Source organism: Mus musculus, chromosome 12 (assembly GCF_000001635.26).
Source record: "Mus musculus strain C57BL/6J chromosome 12, GRCm38.p6 C57BL/6J".
Lineage (NCBI taxonomy): Eukaryota > Metazoa > Chordata > Mammalia > Rodentia > Muridae > Mus > Mus musculus.
The window spans coordinates 76,545,108-76,565,364 of NC_000078.6; the positions used below are offsets into that span (position 1 = coordinate 76,545,108).

Sequence of the window (20,257 nt, forward strand, 5' to 3'; positions counted from 1 at the left end):
ACAGGTTTGGGAGAAAAATGCGTGAGCCATCTTGCTAGCCTCTTGCAAGTTTTGCATTGAGCTTTTTCTCTTCGTGGGATGTAGAGAGACAGGCTTCAAAGCAAGGCTCTGGTGCTTCAAAGCAAGCTATTGTGCAAATCTGTGCTTCCTCTGCGATGGGTAGGTTTGGGCTTGCCGTGAGTGGAAGTGGATGGTTGAGGTGGGGTAGAGGAGCAGCTTGCCTGTTTGGCTGCTTTTTACTGTGTATGTCATGTGGACACTTCACCCTGCTCTCTTCTACCTAACAACCCCCCCTTTCCCCACCACACCATTTTCTTCTTTTCTTCTTCTGCATGGCACTTAGTGCCATCCTGAAGTATACTGTTTATTTACTGGTGTGGCTGTCCTCCCTGCTGTCACCTAAGTTCAGTGAGAAGAAGCACAGTCTTGTATTCATGCTGCTTGGTCGCTGTGTCCCCAGCACCTAGCCTATAATTTATACTGAGATCAAACATGAGTGACCCTCTGCCTTTCCTGGGTGGTGAGCATGGGGGGGGGGTGGGGTGGAGGACAGGGACTGGTTTCTGGGGTCTCACATATGCCAAGTGAGCATTAAACTCCTGGGAAGTTAGGCCAGCTTTGGTTCTGTGGTATCAGCTACAGCCAGGCAGTGGACAGGTCAGCTGTACCCCAACCCCTCATTCTCAAGCCTACACCAGTGTCTCTGTCAGGAGGACACCTCTTTCCTCAAACACAGTCACCCACAACGTACCATCTGTGTCCACATCACCTACACACTCATTTACATCAGCCTTCTTCTGGCAAATCCTCACATAGCTGTCAGCACAACTGACGGGACCTGGAGGACACTAAGGGCGCAAACGTCTCGGACTTGCCGTCCGAGGTTGTAAGTGGGGTACATTGTCGGGACACTCACAGAAGCAGTTCGAGATGCTTGTGCCTCACTGAGTGCTGTGTGCAGACTACTACCCCGCTTCCCCGGAGTGTGTGGGCAGAAGAACACTGCTGTGTGTTTGCCTCTTCTGCTGGTCTCACAAGTGGTTTCTTTCTGGACGCATCTATGGGTGAGTTATGGGTTCCCAGATGACTCCGTTTGGGCCTCTTTCTGAGGTTGTCACACTGTGTGGGAACTTTTCCCCGGCAAAATGTTAACTTTTAAAAAGAGCAACAAAAAAAGGAGGTATCCCATGAGGGACTGTGGATTCCTCTCTGGCTCCATCTAGTCTCCTGGGTCCTGTGTGTGAGGAGGGGGAGGCGAGCTGTTGCTTGTGAATGGCTTGCTCAGGAATCCTGGATTCCAGCAAACCCTGCCTTCCACCTCGCTAGCCACATGGCCTCCAGTCGGAGTCGGGGGTGGGGGTGGGGGGTGTTGTGAAATTACATAGCGAATGTGTCACCTCGGTGCCTGGGTCACCCTCGTAAAATGTGGCCTGCGATTTTCGTTTGCTATCTGGGAACAGCTTGTGCCTCAGTGTTCCTGACCAGAAAAGCAGGGATAATTCTGCTGTCCACCTGTGTCCCACCTTCCAACTTGCAGCCTCGAGGACCGAAGGGTTAATAGCCTCAGGCTTCGAGGGCCTGAGTGGGGGAGGTGCCCCACAAATGGAGTATTGTTGTGTTGTTGACTGATCTGGCTTTGTTTGAGTCTTCAGTGTTTGACTTCCTGCACTTAGTACCCCATGTGCTTAATCTCTGGAGAGATTTGTGGTCTTCTTCTGCAAGGTGCTTACCTCCTGGGGCTGGGGCCTGGGTCCTCCCCCATCCGGAGCCTTCTAAGTTTTGCGGGGAAGGTACATTTTCATGGCTAAGGCCCCCCAGCAATCAGGAATGAGAGAAATGCAGCAAGTGTGACCCACACGCGGAACTGGTTCTGAATAGGACCGTTTATTGAAGAGGTTTCAGCAGGAGGCAGCGGGCGCTTTAATTCCCGAGGTTGTTGGTGGCAGTTCGTTGCTTGCCCAGCCCGAGCCTGTTAACTGCTGGGCTGCCGAACTCCGGAGAGAATGCCGCTCCCCAGTCCCTGGCCACCTTCCCGGGACTGCTCTCTGTGTTGGGATGGGAGCCCTTTTGAGGAAAGCGGTAGGTAGCCTCTGAGACCCGGCCAAGGGTGGCTGAGTGGGGTGCAGCTGGGACTCTGAACCTCGCCTGGCAACCTCTGGGGAACATGAGCAGCCACAGGCTTGTGGCCCAGGGCTTTTGAGGCTCCCCTGGAGGTTCAGAAATGGAGGACCACACCGGGTTCAGTGTAGAAAAGTGACTTCTATTTACCTTGCCTGGGTGCTTCCAGTAGGTTTGGCCATGTGACTCGCAGACAGCTCTGTGGCTTTTGGAGTGCTTTGCTTGGGGACTTCAGAGGTCTTCTCTCAACATTCACGGATGGGTGGCTAGAGAAGGTCCTGTGTGATCACACTGTCCCCATACACGCATACATACACACATGCATAATGGGAAAACAGTGTCTTTTTCCCAGAATCCACAGGGGGTGGTGATGTTGATTGTTCTAGATGAAATCAAGCGGCACCATTGGTAGGGGAGGTAACAAGTGGGTCCTGGATACCCTAATGGGTGTCAGGCCGGGTGGAGCCAGCACCTACCATCTGTGTAGCTCTAGGAGGCAGGTGCAGGGAGCCGGGGGCAGATCCTTGCTCAGACTTCACTACTTCTTTCTCTTGTGTGTCAAGGCCTCCCTCTTCATGGAGTGGACTGCCACCGGAGCTGCCGTGCCCTGTGTACTCTGTAGCCTCTGGGGTTTGGTAACAGGTGAGGGAACTGTCGAAATTCTGGTCTTTGTGTGCTCCTCGCTGAGGGAGAAGTTTCCTCTCTCTCTGCTGGAAACTGGTTGGATGAGTTTCCTTTAGGCCTGTCTGGCTGAGGCCTCTTAGCCAGGGTGTGAGGGACTGGGGGATGGGAGCAGGTGTTGTGGGTGGAGTGGCTTTCAGAGCTGCGGCAGGCACCGCAGGGTGAGGCGCTGGATTTGACGATCTGCCTGTCTGTGAGGATTTACACTTGTGTGCAAATCCCTAAGGTCTGCCTTGGAAAAGCCACTCCCCTAGCCTCTGGGCTAGGATCGTATGGTCCTGGTGGAGGCCCGGGCAGAAGTAGGGGTGGATTGTGGAGAAGCCACGGAGGAGGAAGTTGGTGTTTTAACTACATCAGTCCAGGAGAGAGCGTGTCTTGTACGGTTGTTTCTGTACCTGGAGGCTCATGCTTAGAATTAGGAAGGAGCCAAGACTGAGGGAGATACCGTGCTGGCAGCCTCACCCCCCACTTCTGACAAGTGTGGGAAAGAAAGGTAAAAGATGGGGTGGGGGGTATCCCTTTGATGTTAAGATTCATATGGACCCTTCCTCCGCCCAGATGAGAGCTATAAGCCCCTATTCCTAGAGGGAGATTCCCCTCCAGCTAAGACTGGAACCTCAGTGGTCCCTGTTGGATAATAGCCTCAGGTAAGGAGGAATTGCATTAAGCTGTTTGGGTGATGGCTCTTACAGTCCCTTTCAACCCTACCTCTACCCCATTCTAGAAAGGTCACATACAGCCCAAACTGGACACACACTCCCTGTGTAGCTAAGAATAGCTTTGAACCTCCAGTCTTTTGTTTCCACCTCTGGTTTTTATGTAGTACTAGCTATCAAACTCAATCTTTCCTTCAGGCAAGCACTTTAGCAACTGGACAACATCCCAGCTCTTCCTGCCTTCCTGAAACACCTAATTTACACATTGCTTCGAGTCACCTTGATTTTTGGGTCACGCATCTTCCCTCTGTGCGTGAGTCGGGGTAGATCTTAACTCCTTTCTGTGGAGTGATCTCTGGGGTACTCCCCCCAAGCCCCCACCTCACTCCCTACCTCACTCCCTAGATATCAGCTGTGGAATGTCTGCAGGTCCTGGGTCTCTACCTTCCTTTCAAACACATCTTGGCCCCGTGGGCACCTGAGCTGCAGTCTGAGTCTCAAGTGGTGCCTTTTGAGGGCATATTCTCCCATCTCATCACCTGGGGCCTGTTTCCACCTGTCTCTGTTGCTTGATCCTCCAGATCTGCCCTGGTTGTCCTTTCTCACAAAGCAAGTCAGGTGCTCCCAGGCCCTGCTTCCCAGGCCTTGCTGCTCCAGCTGTCCTGGATGCTCTCCCTTTAAAGGGAATCCAGCTTTGCTGACCCCCTTTGGATCTCTTCTTTGCCTGGCTTTCTCCTCATTTGTGACTCAGTCAAAATATCACCTCCTTTTACAAAGCTTGCAGGTCCCGGGCATACTTGCTCTTCTGTTAGTCTCTTTTGTTAATTCATTATTGACTTAAGTGCTGTACTCAGGGCATTGTTAAATAGATAATCTGCCTACTAGCCCTTTTCCTTCTAGAGTTCAAGTTCCTCAAAGACAGAGACTGGGTGTCACCAATTCTAGTGTCCCCAGGGCCTAGCATCAGGCTCAGAAGCGTCACATTCCTAAGCTGGAGGCCTTCCGGAGCTCTCTGGCATCTCATGACTTGACTCTCTGGATGTTTGAGTCCTGTCTTCACAGGATAAGGTCTTGAACGCCAGACCCGAAACATGCTAGCAAGCCGTCCCCCAGCCATGTCTCCCCGCCACGTCCCCCAGCCCGTGTTGCCCCTTAACCCTGCTTTGTGATCGCTGCACTTGTTTCTCCTCATAGAAGAAGCTCTTGTGAGTCCGGCCTGTGTGCGATTCATTGTTGTGGCTCCCACATGGCTGCCACAGTGTCTTTGTGCAAAAAGTAGGCGCTGAATAAATGCTTGAGTGAGTGAATTCCCAAGCTCGAAGCTTAGGGATGCCAGCTAGTGTTATCTCCAAGTGAGCTTAGGCATGGAGGCGCGTCCAGGAAGCAGAGATAGCCCCTCTTAGCCACTGTTCTACTGCTGGGAAGAGGCACCATAGCCAAGGCAGTGGTGGGAAGCTGTTAGTTTGGGGGCTTGCTTATGTCTTCAGAGGGTGAGTCCAGGACCTTATGGTGGGGAGCTTGGCAGTAAGCAAGCAGGCGGGCATGGGGCTGTAGCAGTAGCTGAGAGCTTACATCTGATTAATAAATTGGAGGCAGAGAGGGAAGGATGGACAGATGGAGGGGGGAGGGGAGGGAGAGGAAGACTGGGCCTGGTGTGAGTTTTGAACTCACAGCTCACCTCCAGTGACAGACCTCTTCCAACAAGGCCACACCTCTTAATCCTTTCTAAGCAAATCCACTAACTGGGAATCAAGCATTCAGTTTATCTGAGCCTATGGGGTGGTGGGTGGGGGGATCAAAACCACTAGAGCAGGCTACAGCCCTGGGCTCTTGTATTCTTCTGCCTTTTGATAATACTCCCTGTGACTTACCAGCACAGGGTTCCTCCTTGCTGCTATGACTGGCTGAAGCTGTTCTCCAAAACCCAAGGACTAGTGTGAAGGATGGAGTGTGTTGCTCACTTATTTGTGCTTTCGCTCCCACAGGGCTTTGACTGTCTTTTCCCTTGGGCTTGTGACTCCCCACAGTTCTGCTGCCTCTGCCATTTTGCCCTGTGGAAAGCTGAGGAATGTGTCCTGTCGAGCGCTCGCAGTGGGGGCTCTTACTGACCCGGGCTTCTCTGGTGTGAGTTTCAGTTGAGCTGCTCTTGTGAGATTGTGAGAGGGAGACCTTGGTCTGAACTGTGTTGGGACCCTAGAAGCTGGATACACACTGGTTTAGTGTGAAGGGCTAGGACACACTGCTGGTCCACCACGTTTGACTTGAGCCATTATTATTATTATTTATTGTATGCATGTGTGTGCACATGTGTGCATCTGTCCATGTATATGTGCGTGTGTGTGTGTGTGTGTGTGTGCGTGTATGTGTTTTGTATGGGTGTGTGAATGCTACAGCATGAGATGGTCAGAGGACAGCTTGAGGAAGCTGGTTCTCTTCATCATGTTAGTTCCAGGGATGGAACCCATTGTCCTTGTCCTCTGGCTCGGTGGCAAAGCCTTTACCTGCTGAGTTATGGTATGAGATATGGGTGGGTACAAATTTAGGTCTAAGTGAGAAGAATATTTCATCCGGGTGCTTGTGGAGCAAGTATTCTCTTCTCTGGTTCTTGGTCAGCTTTCTGTTTGTTGATGCACAGGTTACTGGCGCCCTCCAGTCTTGGAGACAGACAGGGTTATTGTGACCACTTATCTGATGGAGAACTTGAAGTTTAAGGCCACATATAGTACAGTTGTGGGAAAGTGAAGATCTACCTGCTTCCAAGCCTCTGGTATGAAGCAGTGCATCTTAACTTCTGTTGCGTGCCCACGTTGTCTCTTCTTTGCTGAGAGCTCTGCAGGCCCTAATAGATTCCCTCTGTGTTTCTCCCCTGCCTCTGAAGCGCTTTCAGTAACAAATGCTATAGCTGTGGTTCCATTTCTCCTTTTGCAGCTAGCTCCCGATAGGCCTCAAAGCAAGGAGCTCTCCAAATGGGGGTGAGGCTAATAACATGGGGAGTTTTCAGGGCTGGGGCTTCCAGCCCTGACCTTGAACTTTGCTAATAAGTAATAGTGGTTGTGAATGAGAGAATGTGAGTGTGTATGTTTTTTTTGTTGTTGTTTGTTTGTTTTGTTTTGTTTTTCAAGACAGGGTTTCTCTGTATAGCCCTGGTTGTCCTGGAACTCACTTTGTAGACCAGGCTGGCCTTGAACTCAGAAATCCACCTCCCAAGTGCTGGGATTAAAGGTGTGCGCCACCACCGCCCAGCTGTGTGTGCTTGTTTAAGTGCTAGAGATTGAACCCAGGACCTAGTGTAAGTACCACTTAGCTATATCCCCAGCACCCTTCACCCCACCCCCCCTCCTCCCTCGCCCCCTTTAAACCTAGAGATGAGGAGCTAAAGAGAGAACTCAGAAGTTAAACGCACTGACATGGCTTCAGTTCCCAGCACCCACATGGCAGTTCACAGCCATCTCTAACCCTAGTTCCAGATGATCCAATGCCATCTTCTGTACTATGTGGGCACCAGGTACACAAGTGAGGCACAGATATATATGAAGCAAAACACCCGTACACATAAAATCAATACCAAAACAACAACAAAAAAAGATATTTTAAACCTATAGAGGAAAGGCTCCTTCCGTAGTTCCCTCAGGCTGTGCAGTTCCCTCAGCACAGCCTTCAGGAACCTTTACTGCTTCCAAGGTCTTGGCTGCTTCCTCTTCTGGTACTCTGTGTCTTTCTCTGCTTGGTGACAAGATTTGCCAGAAACCAGATAGACTTAGCCCAGCTGTGAGCAGAAGCCGTCCCCCTCCTCTGTCCATGTGAAACTTCTTGCTCGGCTGCTTTCTTTGGAATACATATAGGGAGACCTTATCACAGCAGTCCCATGTCTAGACTTGGCTGCTTGCCCTCTCCTCCAGTCTTTTATGACTGATCGCTGAGTCTGTGGCATGGCAGGGCTGCCTCTGTGGGGCCAAGTATGACGAGATTGCTGGGGTGAATGATCAGTCACCGATGCTGGGGACGTCTGGGCTCATGGGACTCTCTGGCAGTGACTAATGTGAGCACTTGTAGGAGGAACTAGCTTAAGTCATGATCTCAACAACTGTTTAGCCTTCTCCTGCCTATGGGAGGTCGTGAGAGGTGTTCTAGAACTGTAGGTCTTCCCGTGGGTGTTTATTGAGCACCTAAGGGTGCCTTGCCCTGTTCAGACCCAGCCTGCTGGGTTTCTACAGACTTAGGCCCAAAGAAACATTTACTTATATCGACCTCATGAACCAGTGTGTCAAGTGATACCCAGGACCATTAGAGCAGAGAGAAGCATAGTAGTAGTTTCCTGTTTCCACTGTCATACACATACACACACATACATGCTCCTGCGCACATACATACATACACACACACACACACACACACACACACACACACACGCATGCATTTTAAAGCATTAAACTTTTAGATTTTTTTTTTTTTATGTGTATAAGTGTTTTGCCTGAATGTATGTATGAGGTATGTATGAGGTCTCCACAAGGATGCTGGGAACTGAACCTGGTTCCTCTGTATGAGCAAATGCTCTTAACCACTGAGCTAGCTCTTCACTTCCCTCGTCCCCCAGTCTTCAAGGTGGGGGTGTGTGTGTCATGGGGCTATGTGTTCCCTTTTCTTTCTCTCTAGCTTTCAGAGGCTGCTGTGTACCCTTTGACTTTGTGATCTTCCTCTGTGGTCAAAGGTAACGTCTCCCAATCCGACTGGCCTTCCTCATCCTGTAGACTTCTGACTCAGGCTTCTGCTGGGTGCCTTTTATGATATGTTGGGCTTACTCAGATAATCCAAGATAATTTCCACTTCTCAATACTCTTTTATTTCCGTGGTTTTCAACATGTGGGTCACGACCCTTTCTGGGTCAAACAACTGTTTCCTGGGTCACGCCTTAGATATCCTGCATATCAGATATGCACTACTCATAACAGTAGCAAAATTATAGTTATGGAGTAACAATGAAAATAATATTATGGTTGGGGGCTACCACACCATGAGGACCTGTTTAAAGGAGCGCACCGTTAGGAAGGCTGAGAACCACCGCTGTATTTGATCGCATTAGGTTCCAAGGATTGGGATGTGAATGTCTTTGGTGGTGGTGGCGTCCTATCTGGCCAGCAATAGAGTATACATCGGGAGGGTTTATGAATGGCTGAAGCAGAGTAGATTCTAAAAGTGGCGATTGTAGAGGCGGGGGGGCTTTCAAGTGTGAGAGCAAGCATGATGAAGCTATGCCCCCCTTGTGAGAGGAAGGAGCAGTAGGAAGTAGGATTGTGTCCTCCCTCTGAAGCGAGGTGCCAGGGGCTTCCCTTCTCCTCGAAGGGCAAGCTGAGTGTTTTGGACGTCAGTCTGTAGGCCTGGTCTTCCTCTGGGGTTCAGGTGTCCTATCCTCTAGGCAGCTGTGGTCTTGCTGCCTTCCAGCCAGCCAAGGGCTCCTGCTGTTCCTGGGTGGTGGGAAAATGGATTCTTCAGGGAAAATGAGTCCCAGCCAGCTGGGCTGGGCTTGGGTGGCCCTGAAACCCCGGTCACACTGTTCACACAACCTCTCCAGAACACATTGCTCACATTGAACACAAGCACTCCCCAGGGATCGTCTCGGGGCGCAGGGCCCTTGAATCTCTAGGAGGCGTGGAATGGGCCTGTGACACACACTGGGGATAGTGACAGCCACAACCCCCGGAGAGGCCTCCCCCCTCCCCCACCATCCCCCAGAACCTCAGAAGGGAATGTGTAGCTTTAAGAACACATTGGCAAGAGTGGGGCTTCTGGGAACACTTAGGAAGTAAGTATGATGTGTGTGTGGGGGGGGGTGACTTGTGGGGAGAGCACAGCCCAGTGGTTTGTGTATCTCGCTTGAGATCTCTAAGGAAGTTCACATTGCTCCTCCACCTGTTTCAGTGGAAAAGTTGTAGCTGTTCTCTAGTGTTTCCTTCTGCCCTCTCTAGGGAGGTTCTGAAAGTAGAGTTGAGGATTGCTCTGGGGAAGGTCAAAGGTCCTTTGGCTGCTCTGATCTCCAGAGGTTGGGATGGGAGGCCAAGAAGGCCAGTGGATGGAGGCTGGACTGTCTCTGAGGAAAGGACAGCTGCTGGCGAAGGGGCTGGATGAATTCTTTCCCCACAGGGACCCATGAACTTTGGATCCCCCCCCCACTCCCCCACTCCCCACCCCCACTCCTTTTCTTGGTGCTGCTGAGGTAGGTGTGGCACGTGGGGCTTCCTGGGTAGGGTGAAGGGTAGTAGGTGAAAGATTGATTGGAACCCAAATTTTTACTGGGAGTCTCCAAACTCCCCACCTGCCAGACTTGGGGTTCGCCAAGTCTACAATTCCTCTAACTCTCCTGCCTTCTCCTGAGAAGGGACAGTTAGAGGAAGTGTAGACAATTCTCAGGGGTCTCCCCAGGATCAGCAACAAGTTCCAGAAGGCTCCAGTGGGTTCTTCTGTGAGAGGATCTTTTGTGAAGGGAAGAGTGTCTGAATGACAAGAGGCCCGAGGACAGTACAGAGCCTCTGTGGATTTGGGGGTATCCCCCTTTTGGGTCAAATTGAGGGCACGCTATTGAGACATAGTTGGAAGAGAAAGGTGCAGGCTTGGCTCCAGTCTACTACTAGGAATCCCAGGGGCCTGTTGCAGCCTGCCTGTCTCCCTGCCTGGGGAGACTCAGGGAAGGTCCTTGTGGGGTGGAGCCATACACTTTAGATGGGTGTGGGTGGAGGAAGGCAGTAGATAATATTTCAATTTAGATATAGAAGGTGAGGAGGGAGGGAAGGAAGGAGAGAAGGAAGGATGGGTGGCCTTCTCTCCCTTGGATTCTTTGGGGGAGCGTCTCAAAGAGGGCTTCTAGGGTAGGACTTGAGATTCAGTTCTCCAGAAGGCTGGCTTATGGATCGATAACTTGCTGGTTGCCCAGTGCTGAAAGATGAGCGCTATCTCTGCAGGAGATAGCTGGGGACTTGACTGTGGTGGGATAGGTGGGCTTGAGTCTTGGCTGCTGCTTCTCCTTCTCCTCTTTCCCCGGTGGACTTTGTCTTAAAAGACTTAGTTTGAGCCTGGCAGCAGTGGCTCACGCCTTTAATCCCAGCACTTGGGAGGCAGAGGAGGCAGAGAGAGGGGGAAATTTCAGAGTTCAAGGCCAGCTTTGGCCTACAGAGCAAGTTCCAGGACAGCCAGGGCTACACAGGGAAACACTGTCTCAAAACAAACAAACAAACAAACAAAAAACCCCAAAACCAAACAAGCAAACAAACTAAAGTTTGAGGGACCAGATTCTGGTTCTGGTTTAGGGTGAATCTTTGACAGTGGGTGATGTTCATCAGAAGAAAGGACAGGTCGCTCTGCCCTAGGGATCGTTTGGGGAAGATTTGGCTAAGGGGTCTACACTTCCACCTGGCAGTGACTCAGGGCAGCCTCTTGAATAGGATATGTCTTCCGTCAGCACCCTGTGGCTAGCCTAACTGTTCACTCTTGAGTCTTGCTCTTCCATGTTCACTGCCACTCGGGTTGTTTGGATCCTTCTTTCTTGGCCTCTTTCTCCAGGAGGGAGACCCTTGTGATCACAGATAGGACCCCAGATCACTGCAAGTCTGTGTGTGTCATCTGACCCTGGGGATCCTCTGCTCACTGCTTCCCCTATGGCCCACGATCCCAGAGTCTGTACTGTCTATTTTGTTCCAGTGCTAGCGTAAGTCTTCAGAGACTGGCCACATGGGACAGCTCCAGAAGTAGCCTTCTCAGTCCTTCGGATGGTCATGTAGGTCTCAGGCTTTCAAGTTAACGCGTGTCCTTGTAGCTTATCCTAAATCAAAGCAGTGGCACCCAAGGGACCGTGACTAATGCTTTGCTGGTATGAGGTCCTTTAGTGTGGTAGCAGCTGTGAGAGTATGGGGCATGGAGTCCCAAGTGTGGCACAGTTCCATACTCAGTACATTTGGACAAGGGCACTCACAATAGCATCCGCTGCAAGGCATTGCCAGGGATAGGTGAGACCACCCTGCAGCCCTCAGACCTTTGAGCCAGTGAGTGTTCTGTTTTGTTTGGGCTCCAGGGGATGCAGGTAGGTAGTCTCTGCTTTCAACAGGACTGCTGGATTTGCAATCAGAAAGCTGTATGTAACTAAAGAGTGATTCTCAGAAGGTACCTTTCAGAGACTAACCCCCCTGATTGTGCGTGTGTGTGTGATTGTGTGTGTGTGTGAGAGAGAGAGAGGGGGGGGGGGCAGGCTGTGGTGACTCTCTGTAAGGCTAATGACCTGGCTAGCTGTGAAATTCATTTGGGAATTGGGTCTTTTCCGTTTAGCCTCCCCTCAGGAGCTGACCTGACCTAGGGGCTAATTTGAGAAAGGTCTCAAGAGAACTCCAGGGTTGCTGCTTCTCATCCCAGAGAGGATGCTCGAGAGAGAACGTCTAAAGTTCTTTGCCTGGTTGTTTTCTAGCTAGATCTGACCTGGGTGGAGATCAAGGGCAATGTAGCATTTGAGCCCTTGGCTCGGTAGTGAGCTAGTTAACATAAAGGCTCTTGGAGGGGAGGGCTGGAGGGAGCAGCAGAGCAGAGAGCAGCAGCAGCAGCAGCAGCAGCAGCAGCAGCAGCAGCAGCAGCCTTCTCCGGAGTGTTCCCCCTAAGATCAGCTCCTGTGCCCTAGGCAGAAGCATACACTAGCACCAACAGCAGAGCTGCCACTGGGCTCTCACCTGTCACGTGATAGGCTTAGCTAGAGTATCTCACAGGGCTCTGTATAATCCCTTAGCTGAGACACAGTGACCAAGTACTGACCCTTCTAATGGTCTGAGTTATTGTTGGACCACAAGTGGGTCTGAGCATGCTTAGCTTTTAGCTTAAAGCAACACTCTGGGGATGTGGCGCCCTTGGTAAAATCCTTGCCTAGCATTTAGGAAGCCCTGGGGATGAGCCCCAGCACTGCATAAATTAGGCGGGATGGCATGTGCCTGTAATCCCAGGAACCAGGAGGTGTGGGTAGAAGGATCAGAAGTTCAGGGTCACCTTTGGGAGCTAGTTGGAGGCCAACCTTAAACATTGAAGACCCTATCACAAAAAGAAGGGGGAAAATCTAGTTAAAACCAGCAATGTGTTAACCATTACTAGCCACCAGACAGTCCTTAATGATCCCTGATCATGTAACTGGTAGCCCAGGGCAGAGATTCTCAAGCTAATCTCAGTTCCATGTGAGAGTAGAAGAGGAGACCGGAGGCAATCAGTACACAGCAGAGGCCTCCAGGGTCTCTGCTTTTGGTCCCAGAGAGCATGCTCGAGAGAGAACTTCTAGCCTGAGACTGGAAGGTTGAATGCAACATGGAGTAGGTACAGAGAGTGAATACCCGGTAGAGAGACAATGTTTGCAAAAAGCAGAGTCTGAAGACCATGGTTTCTAGGTGAGAGTAGAGAGAGACAAGAAAATGGATGGAAGTAAGTGACAACTGTTCGTAGATGAGTCCTCGGTATAGCTTGCCTGTGCACCAGGCCTGTTGATGAATGACCCTTTCACAGGGGTTGCACATCAAATAACCTGAATGCCAGGTATTTCTATTACAATTATATTGTGAAAGAAAAAAGCTACCTGGTCTGGTAGCTTCTATGTCTCAGGTTGGAGTTAAGAACACTTGGGAGAGTAGAGGTGAGAAAAGTGCCTAAAGTTCTTCCTCTTCCTCTCCCCCCTCCTCCAGGGAAAACAATTGAGAGAGCATTCTGGCAGCTTTGGTCCCATGGGTAGGCGTGAGGTGTTCTCTCTCACTACTGCTGTGAGCAGTAGTGCCATCTGCTCAGGGACTAAAGTCCACCTGTGGCCGTGTTTGTCTCACCTGGGTGCAGCTTCCTGCCTGCTGAGCCATTCTGCCCGGCTGTGCTAAGAGGAGACTCAGCTGTGGCTCAGCACAGGGGAATTTCCTGCCTGGCTGAGTCAAGGGCCTGCCTACAGCAGGTACCTGGGAGCGGGGCAAGGAGGAACGTTGGCTCAGTTTTCCTCATCTTCTCTCTTCCCTCTGAGTAGAGAGAAAGTTTCAGGTACAGGCAGAGATACTGGGTGCCCTGAGATTTTCAGTTCTTCTGAGAGTATTACTTGCTGGTTGTAAGAAATTAGGAGCCAGGTGTGGTGGCACACGCCTTTAATCCCAGCACTTGGGAGGCAGAGGCAGGCGGATTTCTAAGTTCGAGGCCAGCCTAGTCTACAAAGTGAGTTCCAGGACAGCCAGGGCTATACGGAGAAACCCTGTCTCGAAAAACCAATAAATAAATAAATAAGCAAGCAAACAAACAAACAAGGAGCCTGGGCTGGTGAAACGGCTCAGTGGGTAGAGGTGTCTAGCCCGGTGATGACTTGAAATTAATGGCAGAAGGAGAGAACCATATATGTACATATACTACATATGTGTATATATGGTATATACATACATACGTACACATATACACACAAACATAAACACATAAATACAATTTTTTTTAAAAAAAGAACCAACCTTTGGCCTACCCTGTGCAGAGATGCTTAGCATGGGCCCAGAGGGGCAGGCACGTAGGCTACACATTGTGATAACCACCATCATCATCATGTACTGATGGTTTGTGGAATATTCACTCTGCCATGTACCGTGCTCAGAGGCAGGCAGTGGGGTTGCCTTACCTTTGAGGACATAGCTCTGGGGTACGCTCTATTTTACGGGTAAAACCCAAGAGGCTGAGCACTTTGCCTAAGTGGCTGGCTTGTCTAGTTTTCTTCCTTTTTTAAAAAATAATAGTTTTTTGATAGGGTCTCATGAGGCCCAGGCTAGCCTGGAACTCACTGTATGGCTTAGGATAGCCTTGACCTTCTGATGGTCTTGCCTCTACTTCCCAAGTGCTGGGATCACAGGTATGTGGCACCATGCCTGGTTTTATACAGTGCTAACACTTACAGCCTTGTGCGTGCCAGGCAAGCACTTTACCAGCTGAGCTATAGTCGCAGCCCTTAGACCTGGGTTTTGAGTTCTTCAGAAGGCACCCTAGACTATTATGTTAGCTTAGGTAGCCTCTCTACTACCTTGAGGGACCTCATCAGTCAGTGTTCATAGACTGAGGGAATGGTCTTCCCTGGGGTTTAATTTTGTGTGTTTGTTTTTAATTTTTTACACTTATTTATCCCGGAGGTGGCTGCACGTGCTTTGGCACTCATGGGAAAGTCAGAGGACAGCTTGCAGGACTCAGTTCTCTCCTTTCACCATGTGGGTCTCAGAGACACAGCTCAGGTTTGCAGGCGTGGTGGCAAGAGCCTTTACCTGCTGGGCATCTCCGTGGCCTTGTTTTTAAAATTGTGGTAAGACATGCAAAAGTGAAAATTGATCATCTTAACCATTTGTGAACGTAGTTCAGTGACATCGAGTACTTTTGTGTCATTACCACATACATGCCGATCCATTCTGAAACCGTTTTCATCTTCTTACACAGTGAACTTTGGACCCACTCATAGTGACTTCCCATTCCGCACCTCCCTGTCTCTGGCAACCTCCCTTCCGCTTTCTGATTCTGCAGGTACTAGAGCTTGACCCTCCATCTGTCTGTTTTGCTCCAGAATCTCCCCGAGGTGACAGCCCCAGGCAGCGATGCCAGGATGCCCGTCTCCACTGCCCTCCACCAAGATGGCAGCCAGGAGCGGCCACGAAGCCTAGTGTCCACCACTTCTTCATCTGGCTCCTCCCGTGACAGTCACAGTGCCATGGAGGAGCCCACTGGCTCGGAGGCTTCAGCCCAGAATGGGACAGGCTCCCCTTGGGACCGGCATGTTCCCAACAGCAACAACAACTCCAGTGGCTGGCTGAACATGAAGGGACCTCTCTCCCCATTCAACGGCCGTGCAGGGACAAGTCCTGCCTACCACAAGCTCAGCTATCTGGGCCGGGTGGTGAGAGAGATCGTGGAAACAGAGCGCATGTATGTGCAGGACCTACGGAGCATTGTGGAGGTGAGTGCTGAGTCTGGGAGGGGCTGGCTAGCTAAGAGGCCTTAGGATGCTGGCCTCCAGTGGCCCAGCTCTTTAGTACAACCTGTTTTTCTAAATTTGTTTCTCATAAGGCCATGAGGAAGCTTTGGGGACCTGCCTAGTGGGGACTCTTGGCTTCTCACACTTCCTTATGATACCAAGCCACATTAGTAGGGTTGTAGAATTTCCTGTAGTTGCTTGGGGAGTGGGCACTGTGATAGCACAGGGAGGGGCTTTAGCCTGACAAGGAGGACCCCTAAGAGCTCTGTAGGGATTAAACCTGGGTAGGTTCATCCAGGTTCCCCACTCTGCTATTTCATGGCTGTGGAACCTTGAGCATGGGCACAATGTCTGGAGCCTCGGGCTCTTTGCCTGAAAAAGATTAGGCATGGCAGTAGAAGAATGTTTCATGCGGTAGGGCATTCGGGGGAAAGGTGACATGTGCCTGGTGAGGAGGCAGGTGTGTGAGTCTATTAGGGCTATGCACAAAACCTGTTGACTTAAAGCACCACAAATGAATTCTCTTTCAGACTGTTTGTTTTGATTAAGAAAGTGTGGGGCTGGAGACATGGCTCAGCGGTTAAGAGCGCTTGGCTGCTCTTCCAGAGGTCCTGAGTTCAATTCCCAGCAGCCATGTGGTGGCTCACAACCATCCATAATGGGATCTAATGCCCTCTTCTGGTGTGTCTGAAGACAAAGCACTCGTATATGTAAAATACATGGATAAATAAATCTAAAATGAGATCTGGGTATGGTGGGGGCATGCACGCTGATCCCCGCATTCTGGAGGCAGAGGCAGGCAGATCTCTGTGAATTTAAGGTCAGCCTGGTCTGCAAATGGAGAAAAAAACCCATCTCAAAAAACAACAAAAAAAGAGAACATGTTTACTTGAACACATATGCATGTGTGTATGTTTGAGCATGTGTATGAAGTGAAGATGTTCCATCTTTAAGTAGTTCTGAGGATCGATTCAGGTCACTAGGCAAGCATCTTTACCTGATGGGACATCTCACCAGCCTCTTGGCTTGATTGTATTTATTTTTTAAAGATTTATTCATTTATTATATGTAAGTACACTGTAGCAGTCTTCAGATGCATCAGAAGAGGGCGTCAGATCTCATTACGGGTGGTTGTGAGCCACCATGTGGTTGCTGGGATTTGAACCCAGGACCTTCTGAAGAGTAATCAGTGCTCTTGCGCTGAGCCATCTCGCCAGCCCCCCCCCCCCCCCAAGATAGGATTTTGCTGTGTAGCTCTGGAGGGCCCTTAACTCAAGGCAGTTCTCATGGCTCTGCCTCCCAAGTACTGGGATTACAGACAGTCATGATTAATTTTCTCAAGTGTCCTGTGGCTGCGTTGACCTGGTTTCCTCCCATCACCTGCTTTCTGGCTGTGCCCTTTTCGCTGTGGAGAACACCAGCAATTAGACTTAGAGCCTCCTTAAATATTAAATGATGTCATCTTGAGCAGTTTAATGACAAAGACCCTGTCTCCAAATAAGGTTACATTCCAAGGTGCCAAGTGGATGTCTGTTTCTGAGTCAATACCTGTCGCTCAGGACAGTGGCGCTGCCCGCAAAGATTGCGTCATCGCAGAGTGAGGTGTGATTTGGGGGGTTAGGTGATCAAGCCAAGGGGTGCAGGGTGTTCACACCTCTCTCCCGTGCAGGACTACCTCTTGAAGATCATTGACACTCCAGGACTCCTGAAGCCAGAGCAAGTCAGCGCCCTCTTTGGGAACATAGAGAGCATATATGCACTGAACAGGTATGTGCTAGGCCTGTGTTGTCTGGGGGCCTGGGGAGAACCCCTGGATGTCTGGACACACGGGCTGTGACACATAGGCCTGACTGTGGCCATGGGGAGTTGAAGTCTACCCTTGCACAAGATCTTGGTGCTAGGCTGGGAGAGGGTGCCAGCTGGCCTTTCTAGGTCACATGCTTGCAGGAATGGTGTTAGGCCTTGCATACTTGTGTGCTTCCTGTGGGTGCCTCTTTTTTTTTTCTATATCATCTTGCACATCTTACAGTTTATTTCTCTTCTTTCCCACGGATTCCAAGGGAACTAAAGACTCTCTGAAGGTCTGGCCTGTTACAGTGGGTTCTCAGCTTGTGGGTGGTGACCACTTTCGTGAACCTTTGCCTCCAAATACATTCACATTATAGTTCATAACACCAGCAGAACTGCAGTTATGAAGTAGCAGTGAAAAAGTTTTAGAGAGCTGGAGAGATGGCTCAGAGGTTAAGAGCACTGACTGCTCTTCCACAGGTCCTGAGTTCAATTCCCAGCAACCATATGGTGGCTCACAACCATCTGTCATGGGATCCCATGCCCTCTCCTGGTGTGTCTGAAGACAGCTACAGTGTACTCATATACATAAAATAAAGAAATATTAAAAGAAAAAGAAGAAAGCTTTAAAAATTTTTAGAGTTGGGGTTGGGGTCACCACAACATGAGACAGTGTATTTAAAGGGTTGCAGCATTAGGAAGGTTGAGAACCACTGGATTAGGCTATCACACAGGCCAGGCAAAAATGGCCAGGCAAAAATGGCTTGATAAGCCCCTGAAGAGTCAGTCTGCTGTTCTGGGACCACAGACTCTCAGACAAGGGTACTGTCAAGAAAAACAGTTTAGAGAGCAGCAGTTGACCCGGCAAGACTCTTCCTCCGGTTCTTTGCAGCTGGAGGAGTCTGGGTAGTGTGTAGTTAAGAGTGTGGGCTACACACACAAGACCTAGGAAGGCACAGAGCAGGAAAGAGGGAAGCGCATGGACAGGAGAGGCTTGCTGTCTCCAGTGTCTCTCAAGCGCCCCCACCCGAGCTCAGAGTGCTGAGTCTCCTCCTGTCTCTCTTCCCCCTGCACTCTCCTATCTGGGAGCGGTCTTTGCTAGTTTCCCCTCTCTCTCTCTTTTTTTTCTTCTCTCCTTTAATCTCTTCTTTTGTGTGTTTGACTCCTGCCTACAGAGGAGCTGTGCCCTCTCCTAAGGTGGGTACTGGTGTGGCCCTCTTCCTCCGTTGCTTGCTGAGCATGTGGGTCTCCGGGTGTGTGTGGTGTTCTGAATACTTTCTGTGGTATTCCCGGGGGCAGGGTTTACTCAGGGCAGAAGCCGTGACTCACAGCATGACATCAAGGATAGCTGTGTTCTGTGTCTGAGGAGGTGGGCAGCGGGTATGTAGCTACAGAGGAGGGGATCTCATGGTCTCTGTCCCCTCCCACAGCCAGCTTCTCAGAGACCTGGACAGCTGCAATAGTGACCCTGTGGCAGTGGCCAGCTGCTTCGTGGAAAGGGTAAGAGTGACTGGGTCCCCTCTCCTTGTCCTGTGCTTCTGGGATTGGAGAGCCCCAATATAAGAGGACACTTAAGCACTGGGCATCCCTGTCTAAGGCTGGTAGGTGGGTGGGATGCCAACATGGCTCTGCAGGCTCTCAGGAATGAGAAGACTATTCCTAGGAGTTGGGAACCAGTACTAACCCAACCCCACCTCCCCGCCCCCATGTCTAGTCCTCTGAGAAGCTCCCTGTAATCCTTTCCCTTTCTTTTTTTTTTTGTCTTTCCTTAGAGCCAAGAGTTTGATATATACACTCAGTATTGCAACAACTACCCCAAGTGAGTAATTTTGGGTAGAGAGGGACAGCCGGGCCATTTGATGAGTATGGGGTTCCTGCCCACCCCCCACCAGACTTTCCCCAGATGATAACACCCATTCCCACCCCTCCCAGCTCAGTGGCAGCCCTCACAGAGTGCATGCAAGACAAGCAACAAGCTAAGTTCTTCAGAGATCGGCAGGAGCTGCTGCAGCACTCCCTGCCTCTGGGCTCCTACCTGCTGAAGCCGGTCCAGCGCGTCCTGAAGTACCACCTGCTGCTCCAGGTAGCTCAGGCCTTCCCCCCAGATAGCAGGCATGTGCCGGGGTGCGGGGTAGAGCCTCGGAGTCGGTCTCGCTCAGACAGCTGTCATTGTCTAGGAAATTGCCAAACATTTTGATGAGGAAGAGGATGGCTTCGAGGTGGTGGAGGATGCCATCGACACCATGACGTGCGTGGCCTGGTACATCAACGACATGAAGAGGAGGCATGAGCACGCAGTTCGGCTACAGGTGCTCTGGGCTGGGAGGAGACGAGGCTTGAAAGCAGGAGTATTGATTGCGCTGTGCTCGGCTGAGTCGGGGCGTGGTATCTGAGGAAGCCTTTGGGGTGGCGTCTGTGTGAGCTTCCTGGGAACAGTGAGGCCTGACTCGGGGTGTCGGGGTCTCTACTGCAGGAGATCCAGTCACTGCTCATTAACTGGAAGGGACCGGACCTGACCACTTACGGGGAGCTGGTCCTGGAAGCCACCTTTCGTGTGCACCGCGTGCGCAATGACAGAACTTTCTTCCTCTTTGACAAGATACTGCTCATTACCAAGAAGCGAGGCGACCACTTTGTCTACAAGGGCCACATTCCGGTAACTATGCTGTCTCTCTCTCTCTCTTGCTGTCTTCTCTTCTTTCCTATGGACCCTGGCTCCAGCTTCCTTCTGGCTTCAATGGGCTCTGCTGCCATCTTCTGAGACTTGTCTCAAGGTTGGGGTCCCCCTCTCTCCTGCTTAATTATCTTGTTCTCTGCCCCCCTCCTCCCCACAGTGCTCCTCACTGATGCTGATCGAAAGCACCAGAGACTCTCTCTGCTTCACTGTCACCCACTATAAGCACAGCAAACAACAATACAGTATCCAGGTGAGGAGTGGCTTAGGTGAGGGGCTGGGGACCCAGACGTTCAAGCACACTTGCATGTGACTGCCTTGTTCCCTGGCTGCCTCATGCCCTAATGTCTCCATCTGTAAAGTGAG

General features: G+C 50.8%; 1 protein-coding gene and 1 long non-coding RNA gene across 13 annotated transcripts in view; one reads left to right on the forward strand and one right to left on the reverse strand.

Annotated features, from left to right (window-relative positions):
- Plekhg3 (pleckstrin homology domain containing, family G (with RhoGef domain) member 3) overlaps positions 1-20,257 on the forward strand; it is a 47,187-nt gene that overhangs the window by 11,805 nt on the left and 15,125 nt on the right. For 8 of the 12 annotated variants that reach the window (XM_006515880.3, XM_006515869.3, XM_006515878.3 and 5 more), the window contains exons 1-9: positions 1,988-2,079; positions 15,022-15,411; positions 17,099-17,196; positions 18,648-18,717; positions 18,990-19,036; positions 19,150-19,300; positions 19,395-19,526; positions 19,691-19,873; positions 20,052-20,144. In XM_006515880.3, coding sequence (XP_006515943.1) covers positions 2,056-2,079; positions 15,022-15,411; positions 17,099-17,196; positions 18,648-18,717; positions 18,990-19,036; positions 19,150-19,300; positions 19,395-19,526; positions 19,691-19,873; positions 20,052-20,144 — 1,188 coding nt within the window. In that variant the 5' untranslated portion in view covers positions 1,988-2,055. Of the gene's footprint in view, positions 1-1,987; positions 2,080-2,688; positions 2,761-15,021; positions 15,412-17,098; positions 17,197-18,647; positions 18,718-18,989; positions 19,037-19,149; positions 19,301-19,394; positions 19,527-19,690; positions 19,874-20,051; positions 20,145-20,257 lie in introns of those variants that run through there. The other 4 variants (XM_006515873.4, XM_006515875.4, NM_153804.4 and 1 more) reach the window with 2 other exon arrangements.
- Positions 1,865-2,818, reverse strand: AI463170 (expressed sequence AI463170). The gene is made up of 3 exons (NR_046044.1): positions 2,595-2,818; positions 2,269-2,384; positions 1,865-2,064 (listed from the first exon to the last, which is right to left on the reverse strand). It is a non-coding gene; the product is annotated as an expressed sequence AI463170 (long non-coding RNA).